The 20,382-nt window shown below is 37.4% G+C and overlaps 1 protein-coding gene across 4 annotated transcripts in view; it reads right to left on the bottom strand.

Moving 5' to 3' along the window:
- Positions 1–1,429: 1,429 nt before the first annotated feature.
- The window catches only part of Ndfip1 (Nedd4 family interacting protein 1), a 93,067-nt gene continuing 74,114 nt past the window's right edge, over positions 1,430–20,382 (bottom strand). For all 4 annotated transcript variants that reach the window (XM_063232283.1, XM_003477193.5, XM_063232285.1 and 1 more), the window contains 6 exons: positions 18,524–18,654; positions 14,563–14,650; positions 13,735–13,859; positions 12,274–12,340; positions 8,799–8,904; positions 1,430–2,473 (listed from right to left, as the gene is read on the bottom strand). In XM_063232283.1, the coding sequence (XP_063088353.1) occupies positions 8,801–8,904; positions 12,274–12,340; positions 13,735–13,859; positions 14,563–14,650; positions 18,524–18,654 (515 nt within the window). In that variant the 3' untranslated portion in view covers positions 1,430–2,473; positions 8,799–8,800. The remainder of the gene's footprint in view (positions 2,474–8,798; positions 8,905–12,273; positions 12,341–13,734; positions 13,860–14,562; positions 14,651–18,523; positions 18,655–20,382) is intronic.

The raw sequence follows: 20,382 nt of genomic DNA, 5'->3' as shown, positions 1-20,382 counted from the left end.
TACTATAGGTTTATGTTTAACAGATTCAATGGGTCACCAAATGCATACAAACAGTTAATTCTGAGTATTTCAGTTCGCCGATTATACAAAACCAAATAATGGATCAAAGGAACAAACTCAGAGCTGGTTTACAATGTTAGAATGAATTTAGGACCCTTGTATTCTGCAAGGTAATTTAAATAGTTCTCTCTGCTCTATGAGTCCACATTTATTTAGATTGCTAGAGGTCTTTTCATTCTGGAACTTGGTATTATAGGTTCCGAAAATTTCTAAACTTTACTGTAGGTATAATCTAACTCAAAAATCTTCAGAAGCTTTTGTAAAACTCCATCCTGCCAGGTGCACTGGTGTATGCCTGCAATCCCAGCTGCTTGAGAAGCTGAGGCAAGAGGATCACAAGTTCAAGCCTAGTCTGGGCAATTCAGCAAGATCTTGTCTATCAACACTTAAAAGTAAGAGAAAAGGGGCTTGGAATGTGGCCTACTTTAAAGGTACTAGGGTCATCCTTGCCCAGGATGGGCATGGGGACTTTTCTATTATAAATAACATTTAAGCAAGAATATACTGTTATAGAAATCCAGGAGGTTGGTTTTCCTATGTGGCTGTCAAACAGCCTTCTTTTCTGTGCATTACATACTGATATCCCAAAATACTTCCTATGCTGACTCTGGATGGTCATGTGATTACAGATATTCATGAGTATCGGATTAATGAACATCTATAGCTATCACACCAAACTCGTGCTGATTTGTGCTTTTAATCACGCAATCTGATTATTCTGCTGCATTTTTCTTCAAACATAATTTAAATGGAATATGGGGGGGGGAATCAAATAACTCAGTTTAAGAACCACTGGTCTCTAAATTTAATACAAACAAGAATGGAGATCCAGATGAAGAATCTTTAGCCTCAACTGGGTATATATGGACTCAAACCACAGGCTATTTGTTTTCTTTTTCTTTTTTTGAGACAAGGTCTTAATATGTAGTTCACATTGGCCTCGAACTCATGGCAATCCTCTTGCTTCAGCCTCCCAAGGGCTGGGACCACAGGTATGCAATGCCACCACCCTGGCCCTCAGGCTAGTCTCAACTGAGAAAAGGGATAAATGTAGAGAATGTGCAGAAAACACTAAAAGATCATGTCTACAGAGTAAAGCACAATCAGGAATTCCAGAATGAAAGTCTGCACAATTCCTCCTTATTTTCATTCCTATCTTTTGCAGAACCAATGCTGACAAACGGTTTTTTAGGAATGTATGGAGTAGGACACATAAGAAAGGAACCTCCTATGCTGAAAAAAATAAAACTGACCCAAGATCAGTTTTTTAATATTCATTGAATAATTCTCATAAGAAGTTGTTTTGGCAACCAATAAATGCAAACAAAATTAAATGCAAAAAAATTAAACACTAATCTACAGTAAAAGGTGCTACACAAGAAACATTTATTAATGTTCTGTTGTATTTACAGTTTTAATATAGCAAACCAAGGTGAACTGCTACTTGGGTATAAAGTACATCATTCTACATTTCTAATTTATCAGTTTCTGCTAACACATTGTAAAAGCAAGTAGTACAGTATGTTAGGGATCATCTCAAAAATTCCAAGCTAGTTCCTTCTTTGCTCCTAGTTACTTAATCTTTTAAGACTCTTAATTATGCAATGTCAGGAAATATAGACTGTCAAGAATTACATTTTAGTAATTACACTGTACTTGTCTTTGTCCTTTCCATTTATGCAGTAACATCGCTTTTTGAGGTATCTTCCTCAGGTATACACCACAGAACATAAGATACTTTAAAATTCTTCTTTAGGTATACACCACAGAACAATGAGATACTTTAAAATTTTGAATATAGACTATAAAAAATTAATGCTTATTTACCAATTAAGAATGTATTTTTTGAGCACACCTTAAATGTATTTCACACTATGATTCTGCTTCCAGGTATTCACACATAGTACAATGGAATAAATTTCTAGATTAATTTTAACAGCAAATATGGATTATGAGCAGAGATACAATCGTAACGAAAGTATTACCTTTTGAGAAAACCCCTTGAAAATAACCAGCTTTATATCTTACACTAAAATCCTTAATTCCAAATTCATGTTCTTGAGATGGAGGGTGAGTAAAGCAAGGTTGCCCCCTACTGACTACAGGGACATGGTTCATGCTATTTAAAATGACTACAAACAATACATAAGGCATTAATACATCACAGACTTGATTGCAAGAGTGTTTTCAAACATTAACTACTAATGATTTAATGATTACAGAATTCTGCATTTAACTATTAAAAGTTTACACCTAGGAACAAATAGAGAGAAATGATCTTTTTCAACAGTACTTTATTTTTTAAAGCAGGTGATTATTCCTCTGTTCCGTATCTTGATTCACTTCCTGCAGGTGTTCTCTTGCTTCTTGAGAGGAAATTCATAAATGCAGGAAGGCGTTTGCCAGAAAACATCTGCCAGAGAAGGATATTGAATAGTGAAATTCTAGTTAGCTTGTTATTTTGGCTAAGAGAAGGATATCATCACAAAGGCAGGCAGGATGTTTGGATGAGAGGCGCATTTTAGCATAGTTTTAAGATTACCATATACCAACATCAAAGTATTCATAAACATTAAAATTCTAGTTAACATTACTAAGGCCTCCAGAATTAGAAAGAACTGGTATTCTTTTTCTAAAAACCTATGAAGTCAATAGTTTTGCCCTATTCTCTCTTCTGTTTTAGCAAGAGAACAAAATGGAAACAGCCATTTTTCATTCTACATTTAACCCTGCCAGCAGTAACTAAAAACTGGGACAGAATTCAAGTGCACAGGTAATTTCCCTCACACAACTGAAACTGTGGTTTCCTCTGACAATTGTGCCAGATGTCACACAGGGTGATTTCCAGTGAGGATGGCAATGATGTAATGTCATCAGCAAAGTTAAAAAAACGGTAAAATACTTTTTAAAAATAAGTTTTCTCTAAAAGCCAATGTATTTTGGGAGCATGCTTCTCTGAAAGTAATAATGTACTCCTAATTTTAAGAAAGAAGTATATATGACATACATATATATATGATCTCAAAATAATTAGTTTTTAATGGTGCTAAGGATGGAGCTCACAGCCTTGTGGATGTCAGCCAAAATTCTCTGCATCTGAACCACATCCCTCACTTTGTCCATATCCTTCATTAAATTCAGTTTTCTTTGAGGTATTCTGGGACTGGCAGAGTAAACGGTTTTGGTGTTTTTTGTTTTTTTTTGGAACCGGGGATCAAACTCATGACCTTGTGCATGCTAGGCAGGTGCTTGTGCCACTGAGCTAAATCCCCAGACCAGTAGACTCCCCTCGTTCCTTTTTTTGGGTACCAGAGATTGGGGTGCTTACATTAATGAGCTAAATCACTGATCCTTGTTTTGGTTCTTGTGGAAATAATTTAGGGAAAAACGACAAATAATGTTAAAAGAAAACAATAGATATATTAATAACCTTAGTATTTACAGAGAACTATTTTGTGGTAACCAGCACTGAGTGACAAGTACTTCTCTATCAATCTAGATTACTGAAAAAGTCACAACAACTTCTATTTTTTCTGATTAAAAGCATAAATCTTTAAAAGGCTGCCAAAATGCAGAAACTACAATACTGCAAGAAATTAAAATATTCTTTAAAAACTGTGAATGATTTTTCAAACTCAAAATTGAATTCTTCTTAGTAAACCAATGATACTGAAACTTTTATTCTGACTGAGAGACATCTTAAGAGGCAGAAGGATGCCAGAATGTAACAGTATCAGAAATGGGCATGGTGTCACACACATGTAATTTCAGTACTTGGGAGGTAGAGGCAGGAGGGTCCCTGTGAATTCAAGACCAGCCTGAACTACACTCAGAAAAGCCTCCAATCAAAAACAAAAAACACCAAAAAAGGTATCAAGATTAGAAAGAACTGTAAAAACCAGGCTGAAAGGGCTGAGGATGGATCTCAGCAGCATAAGCACCTACCTGACAAGTGCCAAATCCTAAATTTGATTCCCAGTACAAAAAAAAAAAAAAATGTACTTTTCCAGCAGATATGGAAATAATACACAGTACCTCAGTTCAATACACAGTACCTCAAACAAACACACAAACAAACACACCAAGCTGAAGAAAACAGGAATCTGGAAGTCTGCTACCAAATGAAGGATTACAATGAGGTAGAATCATTAGAAACTCAAGTAATCTCTGGCCCGCCACTTTTGATGAGTTGGTGAGACATGATGCAACAATGTCTATCTAGAAGAGTAGAGAGCACTTCCTCAGCTGATGTTATTTCATAACAGCTCTAACTGAGCCCTTCAAATCAAAGCCCTGACAGTCATTTAAAATCCCCTAGGAGGACCCAGACAGGTTGCCGCAGGCTCGTTCTAGCACCATACAAACTCCAGAGCGAAAAGGCTGCTAGAGAAGCTCGCTGTCCAAGGCCGCTGTGAAAGGCAGTGTCGCAGAACTCTCTGGGACTGGGGAATCCTACAGACTCCCTCTCAGGTTTCCTGGAATCAGTGGTCGTGGACCTTTTAGAGGTTTCAGGGACACCACAGCACTGAGAATCAGATCATTTAACCAACAGCCTACACATCATTTAACTGGAGGATGACAACTGAATCATTTCTTCACGGACATTGTGTGTGTGCGTATGTGTTTCTGTTTTTAAAGCAGAGTCCATCACTTTTTTAAGCAGGGAAACACCATCCCTACTGTCTGGTTACTTTATAACATGGTCCTCTAAATCAAACTTTATCTTAAGATGATTTCCTTTACTAAGAGAGGTACTTGGAACGAGGGAAAATTACAGAAAGGGAAAAAAATGATTTTGCTATTGTATAGAAAAAAAATTAAAATATATAACCCCTAAAGTGTATTGTTTAACCAGACGCAGGAATCACTTTTTAATTATGAAGTCTTCAACTCATTAATGCCAGAGCTTAAAAATATTTTCCTATTTATTTATTTATGGTACCAGGGATCAAACATATAACCTCACGCTTGTCAGGCAGGCACTGTGTCACTGAGCTACATCCCTGGCTATTTTAGATGCAATAGATTTTTTAAATATTATGCTTCACACATGCAGGTGCTTCTGGCATAACACAGGTCGTGTTAGCTATAACGATGAACTGTTACCACCTGTAGTTACTGGAGCTAACCTTCCTTTACCTGGCAGCATCAGGGAAGAGAGTGCTTTTCTTTTCTTTTCTTCTGCAACTAAGAGCTGAACTCGGGGTCTCACCTATGATACCAGGCAAGCACTTTACCCCTGAATACACCCTCAGCCCTTTTAATTTTGAGACAGTGTCTTGCAGAGCTGCCCAAGCAGGCTTAAGAGTTTTCAATCCTCCTCCTTGGCTGAGTCTGAGTAGCTGGGATTACAGGTGTTTATCACCATACCCAGCAGAACTGTACTTTTTAGTGAACTAGAATTGAGAAAAAGTATGAATGCTTTACATTTTTTAACCATTCACTTCAGTAACACATGTCTGCATAAAAGTTACGGTTTTTTATAAATAATACACAAGAAACATTTCGTTTCTTTCACTTCTTCACAGGCACATACACTTGGTGCCACTGTGCCCACTTTTAGCAGTTCCTTCTGGCTTTTGTGTCAAGTGGGAAACAAGTTAACTGAGAAAATTAAAGTACCCCACCCGCAACCTGAGGCCCAAGGCAACTCTGCGAGGGCCCAGACTGTCCCCTGTGGTAATAACCCAAGCTCAGCAGCCTTCTTAGGTTTTACACCACTCGTTTTAGCTGATTACAGAGGAGTCCTCTGTGATTATTTTAAGATTGGCTTATTTGTACTATATCTTGGGTACCTAAACAAAGTCATTATTTCTAGATCTTCTAGTAAAATGCCAAGTGTTAGAGAAGCATGGAAGGAATATCACTTTTCTGTTAATAGCAGAGTTATTCTTTAAATTCTCTACCTGTGGGCTTTCTGGCATAAAGTAAGCGTACAGTTAGCTTTGTAACTAGTGACACTGCCATTAAAATAGGAGTCAAAAGAAAAGAAAACCTCCAGATATCACACCATGGTTTTCCTGCACATCATTTAACCAAGTTAAACTAAATTTACTCTGAACTAGAGAAGGATGATCTTTCCACATTTGGATCTGGGTGGAGAGTTCTGACCGCTTTCAACGAACAAAGGACACTTAGTGCCACAGGATATTATGGCTTTTCAGATTCCTTCTGCGGTTCCCGTAAGAATTAGTCAGGAAACCATTAGAATCCTGAATGCTGTAAGTTCTCCCAATGTTTAATTTAGAACTCTTATGACTTGTTGGGAATGACTTCAAACCAACCAAGGTATCGATGCTGGGCACAGAGGCAAATGAATGCCATCATGCTTCTGATGTGGGACCAAGTTTCATTTATTTGTGGCCAAGTTTCAAACAACTTCTAAAACACACTGCTAAAGCTCTCTCAGGCTCTTGAGTTCAAAGAAGTTCCCTGAACAGATCCCTAGCATTTTACTAAGGACTGCCAAGTCCAAATCATAACCCTAAAGATGCTTTGTTTTAAATTCAGAATTCGAAAAAAAAAGAAAATTCAGAAATACAAGAAACATTTCAAAAATTTTGTAGAAATCAAAACAAAAGTAGCAATAAAAATGTCACTGAAGTCCCCCAAAAATACAAGAAAATAATATTTCAGGCTTTCTTGTGACCTATTTGTTATGCATTAAACCGAAGATGAAGAAGGTATGCAATTTCCTAAGAAAGATTCAAATTTTTTAAGTGAAGACTCCTCCTTAGGTTAAGACTCCTCCTTTGACAGAGGAGTGATTTCAGTTCACTAAAGAATTCAGAGCTACCATTATACTACACCTACAGAATCCATTACTTAACTGAATAAAACTGTGCCAAACATCAGCTATGTCTCTTATGATCAGGATGCGCTAAACAGAAAGACACAGCATAAGCCTTAGAATCTAAGCCAGTAGCTCATGTGCAGATGTGTCCAGACTCTGAGTTCAAATTCATGTCATGTCATACACTTTAAAACATGCAATGCAAAATTTCTTTCCCCTTTAAAAAAACACGTAAACACAGAGCATATTCTCTTAAAGAAACTGACTTTAACATAAGCTAAAGCTATGTGTTAAGTACATTTAATTATACATGTAAAATGTTTAATATAGTGCCTGATACATGGAGAACTATAAATATTAGTGTTGTTTGATTATGCCTGGAAAATGTTTGTTACACTAAACAAGGTATTATCTAATTCTGTCAATGCTGTCCTATTACCAGGAAAATTAAACATAGTGGATATATTTTCTTTCTTTCTTTTTTTTTTTTTAGGCTAGTCAAGTGAAGCAGTGGGAGTGGAGAAGGAACAAAGAAATCTGTAACTGGTTGTGATCAATTAGTTGTAAACACCACTGCACTCGGAACAGCCAAGAGAAACTGTTCCTTTTTTTTGTCTTTTTCTTTTTATCGGTACCGGGGATCGAACTCACGACTGCCTGCTTGCTTGCAAGGCAGGCGTTTATGCCGCCGAGCTAAATCCCCAGCCCCATGGATATATTTTCTTGATGTATACAGCCACAACTGGTCTTGAAAACTGAGACTCCCACTGTTAGTATGTGAATATCTACAGTAATTATGAAACCCAACAGTGACCAGAGAACAAAATGGTGTTCACATGGATTTAGCCTTGCATTATACCAACATGCTGGTGTGTTAAAAGGCAGCTTTACAAACTTGACAGTTACACTGCAAGTGGGCTTAGTACTTAGCAACACTGACAACACTGACCCAACATGGCTTCCCAGCCTTGACCCTCAAAATACTTCTTTCTGTTTCAATTGAGTTGCTGTCGTTATATTTCTCTGCCTCTATTTTTGCTCTCACTCTACCTAATGGGATTCTGAAATCCTTCCCTTCACTATACAATTTCTACTAGTTGAAATTCTACTTATTCTTTAAGATTCGTCACAACTGCTACATGTACGCTGAAAACCCTTGCCTGAGACTTTCAGCTGATATATAAGTGTCTACTTCTTCATCCATACAGTGCCACAAGTCCTAAGAACAAAAAGCCAGGTCAAGAATACCTAGATGGTCTTACTGGAGACCTTAAAAGTTCCCTATTCCTTCCTTTAGGTAGCAACAGATGGAGATGAAGTCAGCTTCTGCAAAAGCCAGGGATCAATCAAAGAACCTGGACAGGGCTTAGTCCTGTTACAGACAAGGGGGGAAGATCCTCTCTCCCCTTCTTTGTCTTGAGAACGAACCTTCTTCACAAGAGTGAAAATACCTGGGTGTGAACCTGAAAAAGACACTAGGAAAGACTCAATGACTAAATTTACAAGACAGAAGTCTTGTTGAGCTTGACAGCAGCCCGTGCTTATAGTCTCTTTACTCTGGGTTAGAAGTCTGTGTGTGCTTACAGGCCTGAAGGGTTAGTTCTGAATGATATCCTTTGGAACTGGTACAAAAATAAGCAGTGGCTTTGGGATGCTGGCTTTAATCAAACAATATCTTAGCTCCCTGATAGCTACTAAGTCCCCTGATTCATCTGTCAAAACATGAAATGTTAAGACAGAAAAACAGCAGTTTGTCTAACTTGCCCTTATCACACTTTTTTTGGTGCACCTCTCCAGCCCAAACTAGAAACTGCAGAAGAGGCAGGGATTGTACTTTCTTTACCTTTTCTATATTCCCTACCAGCAATCTTTACTCCAACACTGAATGGAAATCTGCAACATATCACATGATCGCAGTGAAACTAGAACACATTTTAAAAAATACCTTTAATAAATAAAGAGAACTCTGGTCCTGGGAAGATTTGAAAAAGTTTCTGGCATCTTCCGAACTTTTGCATAATTAATAAATCCTCTGAGAAACAGGAGAAAGCCTATTGTAAAAAAAGAAAAGTCAAGCATAAATTAACAATTTTCATGTTAAGTTTCCTCCCCAGAAATACTTCTCCTGACAGCAATAGCCTATCATTTTTTTGCTAAAGGCTATGAAAACACGAACATTTCATTCAGTGCCTCCTAAGGCTTTTCATACCAAATTATAAACTCCTCAATGAGAAAGCATAACCTTAAGAGTCAAAAATCAAGTTTCTTTTGTACATTCAGAATGTAGTTGGTCAAAAGGAAAAAATGCGACCAAACATTTATATTTGGAAGCCTCACTGAGTAGCACATCAAATCATTCTGTATCCCAAAAAATCACTGCAAGATAATTAACTCACACAAAAAACGAAGAGATTAGAACTGGTTTTCCCAAATTAAGGATGCAGGGAGGGAGGGAGGGAGAGAAGAAGGGAGGGAGTGTGCGTGTGCACGCTTCCTTCAGTGCTTTTTTTTCCAGTTGACAGTACATAATGTTGTCCACTAGATGTCAGGATCCTCTTACCTATTAAAATAATTCTCAGTCTCAACTCTGAGCTCTATTTCTCTTTTATTAAGGATGAATTTATCTATCCATCCATCCATCCACTCACCCACATCAGTCAATCTACTTACCTATGTTATCTTTCCAAATGCACTACCACTGATGTTTAACTTCTTTTTTTTTTTGTCTTTTTGAGACAAGGTCTCACACTACTGATCTTTATTTCCAGCCTAAGGCTGATTTTGTGCAACTGCACTAGACTCTACAAATTCTCAGACGCTTGCACTTCTTCAGAGGGTCCTCAGAGGGGGTGACGTGCCCCGTTCCATGGAAAGTCACATGCTCCTGAACTCCTTCAGAGTGCCTCTGAGCCCTTCTTTGAGACAGTCTCCCTATCGTACTCCAGGCTGGTCTTGAACTAAGTAGCCTAGGCTGTCCTCAAACTCACAGCAATCCTGCTTCAGCCTATGGAGTGCTGGGATCACAGGCGCGCACCACCATACCTGGCTGATTCCTGAGTCTTAAGTACTGAGATACAATTTATATATTATGGAGTTCACTTTGTGTACTTACAGACTTGTAAAGCCTCCCAGCTACAATGTAATTTTAAAACATACTCATCACTCCCCAAAAACCTTGTACCAACTAGCAGTCCTGGTTTGCCTACTCCTTCGTCCCCTTCCCCAGCCCTGGACAATGGTTCAGCTTTCTTTCGGACACATTTATCAGTGGTGGAAACTCTTTACCCTCAACATAGGAGAAATGGTTTCTGGCAATAACCAAGAGTTGTCACAGCTGAGTTTGATGAACACCATTCTTCTGTGTGGCACCAAAAGTACAAAGAGAATGTAACCAGGGTCTGGGTCAAGGGGGAGCCTCCTAAAATGGAGAGCACAAAACTGTTTTGGGGAGAGTTTTGTTTTTTTTTTTTAAAGGGGCTGGACAGCTACACCCAGCTGAGCTCCAGCCAAAAAGTACCATGTATAAATATAGGCCAGTTCTGCTAACTATTCCAACTTCTAAGAAAAAAACTTAAAAATTCAGATCTCCTATTTGAAAAATCTTGGTTTTTAAGTGTTGGCAATTAACTTTAAAAACTTCAAATAACCACGGAACAAACCCATCTCTAGGTTAGAGGAAGTTTAAGAGTTGCCAGCTTCAAGAGCTCTGCCCTTGAAGGAGAAACTCCCCAAGCGGTTCTGTGTGAAGAGAAGCTCCTACACTGAGCCAGCACCAGGCAAGCAAATAAGGGTGTCTGCCGCTGCAGCATTTTCTGTTCATAAGTAAACATGGTTAAGAGTGACCAACAATAAAGTACATAAGTCCATCTCAAATAAGCCTTTAAAAGAGAAAGGAAATCAACATTAGCTTATTAAAATAACGTGCTTATAAATAACCTGAAAACATGGAATTTTTTCTTTGGTTCTAAGGATTGAACTCTACCTTGAGCTTATCAGGCAAGCAAGTACGTGAGCCACAGAGCTAAATCCCCAGCTCTACTTAGAACTTTATTTAACTGTGGCTCAGGTGAAGAGATGTGGTCCGGTCTCCCTGAAAAGCAGTTTAAAGCATAACCATGACAATGATTTACTCCTGGTAAGTTGTGTTCCTTGCCAATCATTTGTATTATTAAATTTCTTAGTAATCAAAGGAAGATTTTTAAAAATCTGTATTTCTCTTTCTAGAATTATTAGAATTCCAATGACCAAGACTAGAGCAGATGATATTATCAGGGAGGATGACATGATAGATGACTTGCATTTTCTAAGAAAAATTTGAAGTCAGCTATGCATGGCTCTCTAAGCCCAAGCAAATCTTTTAAGCAACTGGTGGGCACTGGTGCTAGGCTGTCCTACACAGTCCCATTAGCAGTAGCCCTAATAAGGACACAATATAAAGGCCCAAACCAGGGGACAGGAAGAAGTGATGTCACAGTTGTGCAGTAAGTCAATCACAAGATCCTTAGCAAGTACATGATGGCCTATTGCCTTACAGAGATGATAGCAATGACGGTGGCCTCTTATTGTATAACATACATTTTCTTTACAAATAATGAAGAGTCACCCACTTTTTTGCTTTAATTTTTAGGAAAAGATTTAAAAATATTTACAGCAAAAAACATAGTATGAAGCCTGACAGTTTAAATTATCTAGGCTTTTTTTTTTTTTCTTTTTCTTTTTGAGACAGGATCTTGCTACACAGTTCAGGCTGGCCTTGGGCTCACTTGGTAGCCTAGGCTGGTCTTGAACTTGCAGCCATCCTCCTGCCACAGCCTCCCAAGTGTTGGGATTACAGGAGTGCACCACCACTCCCAGCTAATAGGCATATTTTTTAAAAGCCTCCTAGTCACTCAAAAATAATTCTTATTTTCTCCAATAGTAAACAGAAAAATTCTGGAAATCCAATAATGGTTCTTTCAGAAGTTATATCTAATGATGTAACACACTTTCTGCTGTTTGTCAGGTCTAACCAAAGATAAGCTACATACAGCCATGAGTTAGTTCATGTGTTTATAATGTGTCCATAAGCAAATGGAGGTTTAGATTGTGAATCTTTGGCAGCAATAATTAACAGGGGGAAAAAAATCCACACACCACAGGATCATCTTATTTAGTATGGCCTGCTCATCAGGGATAGAGAAATATATGTAAATGGATTAGGAAAAACCTAACTCTACAAAGAACTTTTATGACTGTGCCTGTTACTTTGATGGTGACAACTGCTTCATTTTTATGAAAAAAAAAAAAAAAGACATTTAAAATTATAATTTTAAACTTTGTATTATGTTAATATAATATACAATAAATGAGGTAGGTAATGGGTTACTAAAAGAATTTCAGTTATGGAGTTTAACATAACCTTTTCTTTTAAAAGTACTTACCTAAAACCAAGAACACCCACCAAAGCCAGTACTGACCATCGAAGTATCCAGGGAAATAGGTGGAAAACTGAAAAAGTGAGGCAAACACTTTACAGCACATTAGTACACACAATTTCCTATATTAACTCAAGGACATACAAAATACAAGGCTATTATTTGTCATACCGCTGCTGTGATTTCATCCTTACAATAATTTCTTTTTTTTGGTACCGGGATCGAACCCATGACCTCGTGATTGTCAGGCAGGTGCTTATGCCACTGAGCTAAATCCTAGGCCCTACTGACAATAATTTCAAAAACTTGTTTTTTTTCCTCATGAGACAGGGTCTCACTATGTAATTCAGCTGGCCTTGAACTCACTATGTATGTAGCCCAGGCTGGCCTTCAAATTCTGACAATCCTCCTGCTAGAGCCTCAGTGGCGATATTACAGGTGTGTTCCACCACAAAAAAGGTTTTATACATTACTGATATCAAAGTTGTGACAAATGCAAATATGTATTGATGATAATTTTACTTTGCTTATCCAATAGCGCTAAAGCCAACTGTTTGGCTGGTATGCCAATTTAATAGAAATAAACTGGTTCTGTCTCTAAGGCCAGCACTTGCAATAAATATTTTAAAGTCAAAGAATACTTTAAATTTTTGTTTTTCTTTTTGAGGCAGGGTCTCATTATATCATCAAACTCATGACTGTCTTTTGCCTCAGCCCAAGGACCAGGATCACATTACACAAGAGCATGTCTACCTGGAAAATACTTTTAAAGCTAAGATCTCTGAGAATTTTGAGTTATTCTGTGTAACTCTAACAGGCAACTTCCAAATCAATGAAGATATACATCTCTTTAATTTACTTCACATGTTGACCCCTAACAGAGTAACAGTTGCTGAATACTTTGTACCCCCATATTTTGGAATAATCCTGGAAAGAAGGAAGCAAAGAAGGGAGGGTGGAGGGTGCCCGGTAAGGAAGGAGAAAAGTAATTATAATTCAACAAGAATTAATGAGAGGAATGCGTACTTTTGAGAAACTAGCACAGATGTGATAACCTTATTATTGCAAAAACAACTTCAACCTATAGAATCGACCAACATCCACCTCAACTCATTATAAAATTTGTATACAGTAACCACTTGCAACTGCTTTTGGTTCAGCTTCATCATGCAACCAAAACAAAAATAAATCAAATATAATTTTAAGTGTTGACATAAACCGGGCATGATTAACACATGCCTGTAATCCTAGCACTCTGGGACACTGAGGCAGGAGGATCACAAGTTTGAGTCTAGTCTGAGCAATTCAGTGACTTAGGGAGATCCTGGCTCAAAGGGGCGTGGGGATATTGTTCAGGGCAATGGCTGCAGGAGGAAACAAAAAGTTGACATAATTTTAAAAACCAAGATTCAAAATCACTTTAATTATCATTTCTTGGCAGAATTTACCTTTTCTGTTGTAACTTACCCTGACAATCAGGATCCACTTAATGAGAGACAGTCCGAATCCTGAGATGGCCCCATACCTTCCTGCGGCTGAGGTGGTCAGGCAAAAAGACAGGAAAAACCCAATCCAGTTGAAGAGGAATGCCACTATACAAGCAGGGTGGGAAAAGATTCAGACATGTCTTGTGTGCTCCTTACATTGGCCTCTGCTTGAATGACTTTCCCAAGGATGAAAGATGACTTACCCTTCACAGCCTCACCCCACCTCCTCCCAAACACTCATCTTTCTGCCTTTCCTCCAAGCAACAAGAAAATACCTTCTCTGACATGTTACACTATCATGTCTACTGCTATTCACTGTCTTAAATTCACTACATTGTGTACTCAGGACCTGTGCTCTTTGCAGCGTTATTCAATACTTTAGTAAATGAATGTCTTGGACATTAAATTGTTAAATTACTGCCCCCAAATCAAGTGATTCATCTTCCTGCTTTGGGAATTTCTAGGAGTTTACATAAAATCAGTTCTGAAAGTACTGCATTTTGCTTTTCATAAAGCAAATAAATTCCTTTTATCTACATGAAACTCATGAGAAGGTAAGTGCAAAAAAAAGGAGGAAAATCAACCTGACTTTGATCTATCAGACAATAGAACCTTTCAGAAAAATTTCATCAGAAAAGGGCATTTGAGCATGAGTAGGAGAAATGCTAAGAAGCCTCACAGACCTAAAAGATGAAGGTTAGCGCATGTAAAAACACAACACGCCCATTAGTGCCTTAATTCTACTTTTCACAAAATAATCCAAAGCACTGTGGTTTTCAGGAAGTGACTCTGCTGTGTATATACTTACTGAAAAAAGTTAACATGAAAATCCCATCATTTCCTATCCTCAGCTGGTCAGCATCATCAAAATCATCTCGACCCACAAAATCCTCATCCTAAATAAAAAGAATAGGTAAATTATTAATAAATCATTTCTAGGCACAAGAAAGACATCAATAAAAATAACAGGACAGATATGAGCACCAAGGACAAAATTTATTGCTCTGGTTCAATTCAAAGAAAGCTATTAGCATTAGAGGTTCAGTATATGTTAAACTTTTTATTTTGCATTATATGTAAGAAACAACTAGAGCTGAAATAAATCTTTCCTTCTATCTCCACAGTTTTCTAAATGAATGCTTCATTTTACAATCCAAATTATTTTTTGGCACTTAGGACTGAATCAAAAGCCCTAAGATACATACTCATTCCCAATCGAAATTCTTACAGCAATATACCGCAAACATTAAAAGTTCCCATCTCCAGAAATGAAAAAAAGAAAATTTCCTATGTATTTGGTTGAGATACATGCTACAATCTTCATAGTCTAGGGCATGTTTAGAACCAATAGAGGGACAGTGTAGCTTTAAAGCTTTCAATGATACAAACTCACTACCACTGTCCCTACAGTAGTTAAGAATCAGGGCCTACCAAGGAGATAAAACTGACCAGCGTTGGAAGGGGAGGGAAGCATACCTAGGCTCCATACAGAGTTGACTTGGCTCAACTCCATTAGCACTTCTTTGTATTGGTACACAGATCCAAAACAAATTCTCTCAGCATTTGGGAAGCTGGGGCAGGAAGACTGCTACTACTTCGAGACCAGCTTGGGCTACATAAGTGAGTTCAAGACCTCCCTGAACTACATGGTCAGACTCTTTTCAAAAAGCTCAAAACAAAACAAAACAAATCAAAACAAAATTTAACCTCTAATCTTATTGGTAGATAAGATTCTCTGATCCTATCTTGAAGACAGTATTGTGGCTCTAGAAGGAAAATGATCCTGATCAGTATCAATACAGGTGGGACTATTTTTTCAAATGATATAGGGGCCGGACGTGGTGGTGCACACCTGTAATCTCAGCACTTGGGAGGCTGAGGCAGGAGGACTGTAGTTCAAGACCAGCCTGGGATACAAGGTGATCCCAAGGCCAACCCCAACTGCTTAGAGACACCCTGTCTCAAAAACACAAAAAAGAAAAGCAAAGAGGAGAATCCATACTAACCTGTAGCTAGCGTTTCTCCTGAGTACACACTAGAGTAAAGGGATGAAAGGGATGTGTTGCTGATAGCCTTCTTTTCTAACTGCACATACTTCTTATATATTTGCAACTTTTACAAGAATCCATTTGTTATATAATTTTTTAAAATATTAAATATCACTATTCTGACTTATCGAGTTCTGTACATAAGCACTCAGAAATATACTCTTAAAGTACACAGACACAGCTTTCAATATTGTAAATGTCTTTTATTTTTCCTGTCCTTTAGTCTCTTCTACAATAATTCCACAAATTCTTACCAGATTAATGTTTCCAAAACAGTACAACAGTCCTTCCATACTCCTGCTCAAAAACTTAGGATATGGGGCTGGAGATTTAGCTCAGTGGCCTAAGTGCCTACCTAGCAAGCACAAGGTCCCAAGTTTGATCCCCAGTACAAAAAAAATTGCTGACATTTTTGGGCTGAGGATATAGCTCAGTGGCACAGTGCCTGCCTGGCAAGCACAAGGTCCTGAATGCAATTCCCGATACCAAAAATGATAAAAACAAAAACAACTTAAGACACTATGTGAACTACATGCTGTACTACATTTATATGTCTCAGCCTAGCATTCTGCCAACAAAAGTTGTTGTTTTCATCTTTGTAGCATCCTTCACAAATGTCTTGCTTATGCAAAAATAATCCTATGAACTGCCCTGAATTTGGCTGAATTCTTATCTACTTTCTGGGCTTTTTCCTTCTACAACTCTTACCCATTTTTTTCTATGATCATCTAGTGAAGTAAAAGATCTTGATGCCTGTAATGGTTGACTGATTGTGTCAACTTGAGAAGTATAGGAGCTTAAACTACATCAGCTCAGCAATTCTACACCGTACAATGTAGAAGACCACCCTAGGGTGTCTAGTTGTCCAGATAGTATAAAAGAAAATGAGGAAGGACACTCTGGCTTCTGTTCTCTGGAGGAGCTCCAGTCTTTGCCTTCTGCTTGGATGTCATATTTTGGTTTCCAGTGTTGACTCTTCAGCTTCCGGCATGAATTCTTCAGCTTTTTAGCACGGACTATTTATTTGGTTTACATTGATTTATTCAGTCTTAAGGAAGAGACTTATCAGCCCTGATATGGACCTGCACAGACAATGCAGTGAACTGCAGGCCTTGGAATGAAACCTTTGATCTCCAGTATACACACACTCCCTAACTCTTCCTCATCCAACTCTGTGGCTGGCCATCATAAGCTAATCTAGTAATTGATTGTGTATTTGTATATCTTGTACTATATCTGTTTCTCAGTAAAACACTGACTGATACAATGCCTGACACTTTTGTGTAGTGTAGGTGTATCTGCTGGCCTTTTACCCTACTAGGGTTTTAAACTCTGTATCCTGATTTGTAGGAAGCTTTTCACTTACACATTGCAAAATACATAGCACCTTACAGGAAAAAAGTGCCACATACATTAAGAATTAATATTCAGAAGCTTTAATAAGCTTCCAAATATGTCTACCTGTCAAAAGAACTCTGAAGAGTTATGTAAGCAATCAGAATTAATTTCTACATATTTATATTCACCACATATCCCAACAGTTCTGCAGAATACAGTAAAACATACAAGGAAGCCCTCTGGAGTCTACTCTATCTGAAGTTGACTAACTTAAGCTACTTATTAGCCAAATAATTTCAAATTACTTCATCTCTTTGGCCCTGAATTTTTGCATCTTTTGCAAACAATATATAAAAATATATTAAGAGCACTCAGCATATTTGCTTCCAATATACAGCTGTTATGTTATGACTGTTTTGTCTTTAGACAATAAGCTCCATGAGGTTTGATAGTTTTTCCCTGGTACCCAGAAGATTTGAATGCAGATTACCATGTAAATCCAGCCTAGACCAGGCTCATAAACTATTTTTCCTAAGCTAGGGCTAACATACTACTATTTCTTATAACAGGTATAGTTTATAAATAAATGTATTACCCTAAAGCTAGAAGAAACTCCAGGGCCTATGCCAGTGCACTGCCAGACCAGGATTCTGTTTTTGTTTTTATGATTCACTCCAATTTCCTGTGAAAATTACAGGTTGGAGCCTTAATCACCTCCACATTCCTGGGGACTGTATCCTGCCTTCATTCTCCCAATATCTGGCCCAAGGCCCTAACCACATCTGCATAAATATTTATGAAACTACATCTGTAACACCTACAAACAAGTCTAATGTCAAGAGCCAAGAGTAGCCAAAAGCAGTACAGGCTCATTATACCCTAGGCTAACCCCCACAAATCAACAGGATGCTGGATGGGATCTGATCTAACTGCATCCCTATAAATGGTATGATCTGAACTACTGGAGACTTTGTGACTGTTAAAGTTCCTTTCGTGAGTTGATTTCTCCATAGATCTCCTTAGCGTGTACCCACAACACCAGTTTTAAGTGTGCAGGGTTAAAAACTCAGTGTACTTTCTAAATCAGCTCCCGCTCCAAGACATTTCAGCCACCCCAGCAGATACAAGAAAGCAGAGATCCACAGTAGTCTCGGAAACAGGGGAAACTGAGAATTGTCTGTTTACTCATACCTCATGATCTCATCATTTGCAGAAAGAGATGTTTATTATCTGAAAATAATTTGTTTAAATTTAATAATGTATTTGTTTAAAATTAACAGAACTCTCTCTAATCAACCCTAATAACTCAAAATTGGGTAACAAAAATAAACTAACTCCCATAAAGCTGCCCATCAGGTACTCAAGATGGCAAACTATACTTACTCTCCCAGGAACCAAGGGAATGGTAGCTTCAGCCTTGGTTCTCTCAGCTTCATCGTAACTGGGCAGTGTCGTAGCCACATTGTAAGAGGGAGGCTTTGGAAACCCAGACTCATCTTTGTAGTCAAAATATGCTGAAGAAAAAAAGGAAGTCACAACATCTGATAGTTAATTAGCTTAACTAAAGGAATACCAGGATCTCCACAAATTGAGGCAAACTAAATTCAGGCATTTCCCTAAGAGTACATGTAGAATAACTGAACCAAAGGATATTTATAGTTGTATGTAAGAATCTGGTGGTGATTTTTAAAATGTATCCACTTTCCAGTTACATAAAAGCCAGACTCACTTTGCAGCCTTACTTCCAAATGGTTTCAAAATACTACTTTAGACCACCACATGGGTTCTCATTTAATTATTTAATTTTAATACAGAAATAAGGAAAACATTTCAATGTTACGAATGTATGTGTAAATCGGTATTCTAATTTCTTTCTGTCAAACAGGAAAATCACCTTTAAGAGAGGAAAAAAGCTTAAATTTAATTTCTTACAGGTTTGTTTTGGCACTTTGACTCTTAACATTACTTCTTATCATATACTGTTCTCTCTGATACGCTAAAATTAACTCAGTTATAGAATGATTATCTTCATAAAATCTTTCATTCTTTTTACACCACATTGGCATTTTCACTGACTTGCATCATAAAAGATTCAATATAATCAGCAAAAATACATTTGTAAATCAATTAAATGTCTACACAATGCTTTAAATTTCAGTTTTTGAAAAATTCCTGTGGTTAACATTAAAATTTCTTTAGTTAACTGTAATTAATGCCTAACTTTTTTACTGTACTATTGAAATTGTCAACCAACATAATATATCTTAATAAAAAAAGAAAAATATTTCACCTTGATCTAGAAAAGATGGATAAAATTCAATATTAAAATACTTACAAAATAGGAATAAAACTTCAATATGATCACAAATATCTACCCAAAAAACCAAAAAAAGGAGCAATGCCATAGTGTTAAATTACTAAATGCTCTCTCCCCTAGTATTAAGAGAAGGAGATAAAATGCCTATTACTGGTATCACCACTAATAACTAGGTTTAAATTCTAGCTGATACAAAATGGCAAGAAAATGAAAGCCGTAAGAATTGGAAAAGGGGCCCAGCATGTGGGAGGCTCTGCGTTCAATCCCTAGTACCACCCCCCAAAAAAAGAAAAAACCCAAACAAATAGGAAACAAAGAAATTGTCTACTACAGACGATCTTACCATATATGGAGAAAAAATGCGATCAAAATATATGAATTTAGCAAAGTTTCTGGGCACAATGTTAATATAATCCATCAAATGTTCTTGCACAGGCCAAAAACAGTATTTTTTAAAGGCTTCTGAGTACTAAGATGAAATACCACAAAGCTCAGACTATAGTTAAGAGAGAGCTCTTCAGGCTTGTATTCCAGAAACAGCTTATTTTTATCTTGTACCAGCTTAAGTTTTGTTGTTTACTGTTCAGGCCCTAAGACAAACATAAACACAGCGACACAAGAGACACCATGCTGACAACAATAGGAACTGCATCCGACAATGTGAGGGGGCAGGATATACAGCACCTATTCTTCAATGATGAATTCTACACTCTTAATGAATAAAGGAATGTTTCTCAATATAGAGGAAAATTTAAAAGAATATAAAGATATTATGTGTATAAAGAAGTGAAGCAACCAAGAAAAGATCTCTACTTAAAATGGTCAGAAGTTTTACAACTGAAGAAAGTAGAAACTCAGACAATATCCAGGTTAAAAAAAACTACATTATAATTCTGAATAGCTAGGTGGGAAGGACTTTTTATCA

The sequence above is a fragment of the Cavia porcellus genome, unplaced genomic scaffold (genome assembly GCF_034190915.1).
Source record: "Cavia porcellus strain 051 isolate PalLab524CR breed Dunkin Hartley unplaced genomic scaffold, mCavPor4.1 scaffold_21, whole genome shotgun sequence".
Taxonomy (NCBI): Eukaryota; Metazoa; Chordata; class Mammalia; order Rodentia; family Caviidae; genus Cavia; species Cavia porcellus.
Note: the sequence above shows the minus strand (reverse complement) of the source record. Positions and strands in the feature narration are given on the sequence as shown.